Source organism: Vicia villosa, linkage group LG5, assembly GCF_029867415.1.
Source record: "Vicia villosa cultivar HV-30 ecotype Madison, WI linkage group LG5, Vvil1.0, whole genome shotgun sequence".
Lineage (NCBI taxonomy): Eukaryota > Viridiplantae > Streptophyta > Magnoliopsida > Fabales > Fabaceae > Vicia > Vicia villosa.
This window is the reverse complement of record NC_081184.1, coordinates 172729946-172739796: the sequence shown is the minus strand read 5'-3', so window position 1 is coordinate 172739796 and position 9851 is coordinate 172729946. Positions and strand designations below refer to the sequence as shown.

Here is a 9851-nt window from a genome sequence, read left to right as displayed (position 1 = left end):
TTAATATCTTAATCTTAATCTTAATCTTAATTCTTATTCTTAATCTACTTAATATAAATCTAAGGTTGTCATGATGACAACCCTAGACACATGTCATCCTAATAACATTTCTAAAATCAACCTAAAAATATGTCATCTTATTAACTACTCTAACATCAACCCTGTTTCTAATTCTTTATCTTATGTATCATATAAAATTTATATATTTCATGAATAATATAAAACTTCAATAATTTAAAATTTAAATTAATATATAATAGTAGAAAAAAATATTATTAACATTATTTTTATTTTTATATACTAACTAATTTTTTAAATAAAAAATATTATTAACATTATTTTTATTTTTATATACTAAAATAATATTTTAAATCGATCAACTAATAATAATAATAATAATAATAATAATATAATATTTATATGCTTCATGAATAATATAAAATTATAATTAATAATATAATAGAAAAAAATTATTATTAACAATATTATTATTTTTATATATTATTAATAGTGATCTTTTGATTTTTAAGTAACTAAATTAAAATATTTATTATAGTTAAATTCGCAACGCCGAAAATAAATATATTTAAATTAAAATACAAAAATGTTAAAAAATAAATTTATATTTATAATAATCATTATCCACCAACCTTTAAATATCTTTCATTTCATATTCCATAACTACTCCATAATACTAATTAATGATAAATTTTAGTTATTGAAATTATAAGTTACAAATTTTAATACGATTTACTGTCCTTTTATTAATTATTTTTGTTGTGTATATAAATACATAATTTATAGATGAGTTTTACATGTTGTCCTTTTGATCCTTCATTTATCAATTTTGTATAAAATTTTAATTAATAATATAATAGTAGAAAAAATTATTATTAACAATATTATTATTTTCATATATTATTAATAGTGATTTTTTGATTTCTAAATAATTAAATTAAAATATTAGTTATAGTTAAATTCGCAAAAACAGATACCAAGATTTCAAAAAAAAATTGAGATATTTCTTCAACTTTTTTCTATTCCATAACTACTTCATCACCCACTAAAAACATTTATCCTTAAATAAAATAATAAAATTTCACTATTTTTTATTCTATTTCAATGTAAAATTTATAAATATACAATTAAAATAATATAAAAATCAATTATAATTATATACAATTAATGTAAAAAATAAATATATTTTAATTGAAATACAAACATTTAAAGAAATAAATTTATATTAATAATCATTATTCTCCAACCTTTAAATATTTTTCTTTTCATATTCCATAACTACTCCATAATACTAATTAATGATAAATTTTAATTATTGAAATTGTAAGTTACAAATTTTAATAAGATTTATTGTCCTTTTAATAATCATTGTTGTTGCAAATTCTTTAGGTGTATATAAATACATAGTTTGTATATGAGTTTTACATATTGTCATCATTCATTTTTTGATTTTGTATTGATACTTTCATTTCTTTTTTTACTCTATGATCTAACTATTATTTGATTTATATGGTATGTAACTCAACTTCTATTATATTAACTATTATCTATATTTCAGGTACACTTTTAAATTTTTGATGGTAGATCTTCGTTTTTCTACCCAAACAATGCAAACAAGGTACCTACTTTTTTTTTATTATCTTTCTTAATTTTTTATACATATTTTAAATATTTTTTTAATTTATGTGGAAGGTTTATGGCTTAACTTACTATATTATATCCATTACCTAAATATTGTAGCTATACTTTTTTGTAATAATTTTCTTATATTATTTCGTTATCTACTTTCATAGATTTCTCTTCTATTTATTGGTTAATTTCAATATAATTATTTTTATGTGAGTGTAAAGAAGAAAGGAGATTCCCATTGTTACTTTTGTATTTTTATTAATTGAAAATCATGTGAAAAATGAAAATTCATGTAAATAAATGTCTTTAAACATAATATATTAATATATTGAAGGCTTTCAAGAAAAAGAGAAATCTAAAAAGAATTTAGGATTATCAATATTTTATTGTGCACAAGTGATTTATTATTTAGTTGATATGAGATTGATAAAAATGAATGATTTTGATATAATCAACCTTCATATATAGTGTTGTAAATGTATTATAAAAAAATATAATGTAATTTTAGTAATTGTCAAAATAATTATCTAATAATTTTGTATTATTTCTTATTTACATTTGTTAGTTTCAAATGAGTATGTAATATTTAATTTAATTTAAATAAAATTAAAATGATTGTAAAAAATATATAAGTTTATTTTAAAAAATTTATATTGTAATTTATTTTTTTCAAATAAAATTTGGTTTTTCTGTTACAAAATTTTAATAGTATTTAGATCAAGTAATGATAATTGAAGTTATAAAACTATAATAGAATGTCATAATAACAACGCATTGTTATATCAAGTTCAATTTTTAATTTTGGCTAAAAAATGAAAGTAAAAGAATTTTTTTAATAACAGTTGTTTATCAAATAAGGATATAACTCATGTTTAAGATTTTATTTTTATAGTGTTATCTTAATCTTAATCTTAATCTTAATATATATAAATCCAAAGTTGTCATGATGACAACCCTATACACGTGTCATTATGATAACAACTCTTGGTAAAACTTTAATACTACTATTTACTATTTTGTCCCGACAATAAAAAAGAAATAATAATAATAATAAATATAATAAAAATATTAATAAACATAATAATTATTATTATAATATTATAATATTGACTCGCCGTTAATAATAATAATATAAATAATAAATAATAATATAATATTTATCTAATAGCCTTATACTAATAATAAAACATAATAATAATAGTTATAATAATAATATATTATCTAACTAACACTATTAAGATTTTATTTTGATATTTTTTAATGTTGAAATATATATATATATATATATATATATATATATATATATATATATATATTCCAAAACGACCTACCATTTTTTATTTTTTAGTTTTTTTTCTTCTCTTTATCTCTTTATTTAAGGTGCCATAAATATACTATTTTAATATAACTTTATTTCTGTTTATTGGTTTCTATTTTTTATTAATTGGTAGAATAATTAAATTTTAAAAAAAATGTAATAAAACTGTCATAATATAGTCTTTTTTGTATTAATTCCTAGAATAATCAATTGTTAGAAAATGATAAAACCTTTATTATTATAAATATATAGCAATCTCTTTTCTTTTCATAATCCCTACCACTTATTTTTCTTATATATAATTAAATTATTGTTAATTTTTTATATAAAAAATAATTTCATTATAAAATATCAATATAAATATATTTTATATTCATTTGAATAAGTATTTATTGATAATAATTTATTAAAATTTATCCGCGCATCGCGCGGGTAGACGTCTAGTTTATATAAATTCAAGGTTGTCATGATGGCAACCCTAGTCACATGTCACCTTGATAGTATCTCTAAACAGAACTTAGCCACATGTCACATTGGTGGTAACTCTAAACAAAAATTCTAATTTTGACTTTTATTAATTTAATCCTATATTAAAGATAAATAACAATAATAAATATAATAATAATATAATATTCATCCACAAATATTAATAATAATTATACAAATAATATATAATATATAATAATTAACTAATAATAATAAAAGAAAATAATTATAATATAATATTTAAATATATATAAAAACAAATATAAATAAGTTTATACAGACTTTTGTTAATTTAATCCTATATTAAAGATAAATAACAATAATAAATATAATAATAATATAATATTCAGCCACAAATATTAATAATAATTATACAAATGATATATAATATATAATAATTAACTAATAAAAACAAAAGAAAATAATAATAATAATAATAATAATAATAATAATAATAATAATAATAATAATAATAATATACCCTCAAATAAAGAATTGACATAGGAGATTTTCCCGTCTGCTAGGGTTTGATGACCAAACCACGAAGGGGTGTCGGCCGGCCGAAAAAATTGGCGGTGGTGCTCCAACGCACGGCAGAAAGAACCATTGTGACTCAGGCAACTGTAGAGCTGACTACCACGAGCTCGGAGACTCCTTTGAAAGCACCAGAGACTAATGAAGAGCCCCCTCCAAAGAAAGATGAACCACCTTCAATGGAGGCGAATCCAACGACGAACCCCAAGCCTTGGGTGGAGATCATTCAAGGCAATCGAGACGTGTCTAGGGGAATGGCTGTGGATTTCATAGCACCTAACATTGCCAGTGGAGAAATTGAAATTGCAATAGAGGAAGATGATGTTGCTCGGGAAATTGAATACTGGGAGAACACAATAATCCTCTTTGCGCTGGGAGAAATACTTTCGATGCACGCAGTGAAGAAGTTTATGGAGAAGACTTGGAACTTTGTTGGCCTACCTGAGCTTTACTATAACGATGCTGGCTATTTCATTGTTCGATTTAAGAATTATGAAGATATGGAGAAAGTCATGGCGCAGGGACCTTACTTTATCTACGGTAAGCCTCTCTTCCTTAAACACTGGTCTGATAACTTTGAGATTAAAGAGGACTTACTTCGCATTCTACCATTATGGATTACTCTGCCCAATCTACCATTGTATCTTTGGGGGAAACGTAGTATCTCTAAAATTACTAGTGCGATAGGCAAACCAATTACCACTGATGAATGCACCGCTAAGAAGTTGCGTATTTCTTATGCTAGGGTGTTAGTTGAAGTCGATATCACACAGAAACTTAGAGATTCAATAGCCATTAAGGATCACACTGGTAAGATGATTGAACAGAAGATTGATTATGAATGGAAACCTAGTTATTGTCACTCCTGCCTCAAGATAGGGCATGACTGTGCAGCACAGAAAATTGTTAAGCAGAAAAAAGTGTGGCAGCCCAAACCACCTGTGCAGGAAAAGAAGGAGGAAGATGTGCCAATCCCTAATGTCCCTGAAAAAGAAACTACCCCTACAGAGAATACTGACTGGAAAATAGTGACTTCCAAGTGTGATAGAGGAAAGAGACTAATGAATAGCACTCCTAAACAGCCACAGATATGGGAATTTCAGAATCCCTTTACTCCCTTAAGGACTGGAGAAAATCCTGCAGGGGAGCATAGTGGAGGATGTTAGCCACATGGAACGTTAGGGGCATTAATAAAAAGGCTCGTCATAGAGAGGTCAGCTCCTATCTCTCTGAGTTTAAAGTGCCTATCATTGCATTGCTTGAGACTAGGGTCAAAATACACAATGCAGAGGGAATAAGAAAGCAGATGGGAAATAAATGGCAGTTTGTAGATAACTATGCCCATCATGACAATGGAAGAATTTGGCTCATGTGGTTGGATACAATGGTCAGTGTGAAAGTTCTACAGATGGGTGACCAATACATTCATGCTGAGGTGAATAGTTTAGACCAGAAAATTAAGTATACTACTACTATTGTTTATGCTTTTAACCAACTTGAAAAGAGGAAAATCCTGTGGAATACTATTGAGAATTTGGGCACTAACCTTCGTACCCCTTGGATTGTCATGGGGGACTTCAACAATGTAATTAATAGCCAAGGTAGGATTGGAGGCACTCTGATTACAACAACAGAATATAGGGATTTGACTGAGATGATGCATAGGGCTGGTCTGTTTGAGGCAAAGACTAGGGGCAGTCACTACACTTGGTCAAATAAGCATAGAATTGGGTTGATTTACTCCAGAATTGACCATTTGGTTGGAAATGCTGAATGGTTTATGACTTTTAATGAAGCCTTGGTGGATGTCCTCCTTCCTCACATATCTGACCATGCTTCTTTAAGGATTAGTTTAGAGCAGCATATGCCTCAGAGGAAGTTTCACTTCAAATTCCTTAACTGTATTACTATGGACCCTTCTCATACACAGGTGATTCAGGATAGCTGGCAATACTCTGTTCATGGCACTGCAATGTGCAGACTGTGGAGTAAACTGAAATCCCTGCAGAATGCTCTCAAGCCCCTTACCAGAAAAGTCACAGACATTCAGATGCAAATCCAGAAAGCAAGGCATCACCTGACACAAGCACAAGAGCAGTTAAATCAAAATTTGTTTGATGAAACTCTAAGAGGCCAGGTGAAGATTTGTTATGATCAGGTGCTTCACTTAAATCAGGTTGAGGAAGATATGTTGATACAGAAATCTAAAGTCACATGGCTGAAACTTGGGGACAATAATAATTCCTATTTTCATGCAGCAGTTAAGGAAAAGAACAAACAGAAGGGAATATCTACTCTTCATGCTTTGGATGGGAGGATTCTCACTACTCAGGATCAAATTGAAGATGAAATTCTGGATTTTTATAAGCAATTGGTTGGCACAAATACTGAGAATTTAAAGAGTATTGACCTCAATGCTATAAGAAGAGGGAAAATTCTGTCTAGGGACCAGGCCCAGAAGCTCATCACCCCTATTGAAGACAAAGAAATTTGAGAGGCATTGATGAGTATTGGCAATAATAAGGCACCAGTAGTGGATGGATTTAATGCTTATTTCTTTAAAACCTCTTGGAATGTTATTGGGAAAGATGTTAAAGAGGCAATTCTTGAATTCTTCAATGACAACAAACTATACAGAGCTGCCAACTGTTCTTTGGTGACTCTTATCCCCAAATCTTCAGAGGCAGAGACTGTTAGAGATATGCGACCTATAGCCTGCTGTAGCACCCTCTACAAGATCATTTCAAAAATCATCACCACAAGATTGGGCAAAGTGATCACAGATGTTATAGATGATAGTCAATGTGCATTTGTTCCAGGAAAAGTCATTCACGATAACATAATGCTGGCTCAGGAGTTGGTGAGAGGGTATGATAGAAAGCATATATCCCCTCGTTGCATGATACAAATGGACATTCAAAAGGCCTACGATACTGTGGAATGGACTGCTCTGCATCAGATTCTTATGGAGCTTGGTTTCCCTCATAAGTTTATAGACTGGATTATGAGCTGTGTGACAACAGTATCTTACAAATATGTGGTTAATGGTGCTCATTCTAGAATCCTGCCAGCCAAGAGAGGACTAAGACAAGGGGATCCGATGTCACCCCTTCTCTTTGTCATGATCATGGAATATCTCCATAGGGTGTTACAAACTCTTAACACTGAGCCTCATTTTAAATTTCATCCTAAATGCCAAAAACTTAAGATTACTAACCTTTGTTTTGCTGATGACTTATTATTATTTAACAGGGGTGATTTGGCTTCTGTACATTTGATGATGAACAAATTTAAAGAGTTCTCTGCTGTGACTGGTCTCCATGCTAGCCCACACAAATGTAAGGTCTATTTTGGTGGAGGGAAGGAGGAGGATCATGCTCTGATACAACAAGAAACTAGCTTTAGTAGAGGTAATTTACCATTTAAATATCTTGGAGTACCTTTAGCTAGTAGGAAACTTAGTATAAACATGTGTCAACCCCTTATAGACAAGATGCTGAGTAGAATCAACCACTGGAGTACTAGACTTCTGTCATATGCTGGTCGCTTACAATTAATAAGAAGTGTAGTTTTCTCAATAGCTAATTTCTGGATGCAAATATTCCCTCTACTCAAAAAAGTGATTACATACATTGAAGGCCTATGTAGAAGATTTCTATGGACTGGTAAAGATACTGCATCCAGGAAAGCTCCCATATCTTGGGACCATACTTGTGACTCTATTGCTGCTGGTGGCATGAACATAATATCCCTGGCAGAGTGGAACCGTGCCACAATTGGTAAACTTCTGTGGAATGTCTGTGCGAAGAAGGATAAGTTGTGGATTAAATGGATACATCTATACTATCTCAAGCATGGTTGTCAAACTCAAACTCGTACGAGTTTACGAGTCTAAGAAGAGAAAACGAGTAGACTCGTGCACAAAATCATTTTTTGATAGACTCAAGTAGATTCGGGTAGACTCGCATAAACTCGTATAGACTTGCGAGTCTATGGTGAGTTTACGAGTCTATAAATTTTTTTCAAAAAACCCAAAAGACCCAAATTCCCCCAAAGATTTTATATTATTGAAAAAACCCTTATATATTTTGCTCGTACAGGAATTAGAAAGTCTCTCTCCTAGTCTCTGATATCGGCAAAGTTTCTTTCTCTGTTCGTTGACGTTGTGCAATTTGTTCGGGCTCTTTATTTGTTTGTATTTGTTGTTGTAAATCAATCCTTCATTGTGTCAATATTTTCTTTTTTGTATCACTTAGATGTTTCTCTCGTATGTTCTCTTGTGTAAAGGTGATGTACCATTGCTAAATCAGGTCCACTGATCCTAATTCTCGTCTATCAACTTGATGTGAAAAAATAGTTTAGAAAATTTATGATTTTTGGGAAAAAATACTTTTGTATGTTTTGAAATAATATATTGCTATAGTTTTGACAAAATTTTTATTTACGAGTTATGATGAAATGCATTACTAACAATTTTGAAATAATGAAAACTTGCTATAATTTTTACTAATTAATTAATTTTTGATAATAATTATAAGGTTAAAGCACTTTGAGCAGAGCCATAGTTTTAAATTATGGTCGCAGATGCGGTTGCTAATATTGTGATTGCAATCATTGTGGTTGTTGTGATACACATTGATATTAGTGGTGATGCTTTTACTAGAGCTTTGGATTTTAAAAGTCATTAGCATATCTGTTTTATGATTTTTATTTTGTTTTATGTAGTAGCGAATTAAAAAGAAATTAGTACTTTAAGTATTTAACTACATACTTTGTTATTTTGTTTATTTTATTGAGTTTTTTTTGTTAAGAAATTTGATATGGAGTTTAAATTTTGATGTTAATTGATGTTCTATTATGTATATTTGTGTCATATATGAGGCATTTACAAGAATAAAAATATATGTATGTGTCACTTACAAAATTTTAAAAGTCATTTTTAATTTTCCATAGACTCGTACGAGTTTGCGAGTCGAGTCTGCGAGTCGAGTCTAAGGTCCCTTTACAAGTCTGAGTAGACTCGCGAGTTTAACAACCTTGATCTCAAGAGGAATACTGTGACTGCATACACCCCTAATGCTGCTAGCTCGTGGATTTTGAAAGCTATTTTCAAGTACAGAGATGTTTTGATGCAGTCTGCTACATGGCATACATTTCAAATGACTGGAATCTATACAACCAACAAAGTGTATCAACTGTTTTGAGGTAACAGGCTCAGAGTTCCATGGAGACAGCTTATGTATTCAAACAGGGCAAGACCGAGGGCTACCTTTACTTTGTGGATGGCATGTCAAAACCGCTTGCCCACAAAGGATAGGTTGATTCGGTTTAGGATCCCAAATGATGGGAAATGTGTGTACTGTGACCAATTGGAAAATAGTGGACATTTGTTCTTTGAATGTACCTGGACTAAGAATGTTTGGCTTCAGCTCCTTTCCTGGATGAAGGTGGGGCATACTCCGGTGAACTGGAATGATGAACTCAAGTGGCTTTGTGAGCAGACAAAAGGGAAGAGTGGGCGTGCTCGTCTCTTGAAGTTAGCAGCTACAGAGATGATATATGCTACTTGGCAAAACCGTAACAAGATTATATTCAAGGCTGGAAGAAAATAAGACCTTAAGAGCAGAGACATCATGGAAACCATCGCCTATAGGGCGGAGTTAGACTATAAATTGATAACCTATTGCAATAAGTTGTAATAATATTTTGTATTAGGTTTTGTTTTGATTATGTCATGTAGAAGCCTAGATATATGATCGGTTGTTGTACTCAATCTGTTTTGGAATAAAATTTTCATTTGCTCCAAAAAAAAAAAATAATAATATAATATCTAATCTTAATCTTAATCTTAATCTTAATATATATA

At 29.6% G+C, this 9851-nt stretch overlaps 2 protein-coding genes across 2 annotated transcripts; both read left to right on the top strand.

Annotated features, from left to right (window-relative positions):
• The first annotated feature begins 3981 nt into the window (after nt 1–3981).
• LOC131606043 (uncharacterized) lies at nt 3982–5151 on the top strand. Its single transcript, XM_058878330.1, has one exon. The coding sequence runs from the start codon at nt 3982–3984 to the stop codon at nt 5149–5151; it is 1170 nt and encodes a 389-aa protein (XP_058734313.1).
• A 140-nt stretch (nt 5152–5291) lies between these two features.
• On the top strand, nt 5292–6479 carry LOC131606042 (uncharacterized). Its single transcript, XM_058878329.1, has one exon. The coding sequence runs from the start codon at nt 5292–5294 to the stop codon at nt 6477–6479; it is 1188 nt and encodes a 395-aa protein (XP_058734312.1).
• The last annotated feature ends 3372 nt before the right edge of the window (nt 6480–9851 follow it).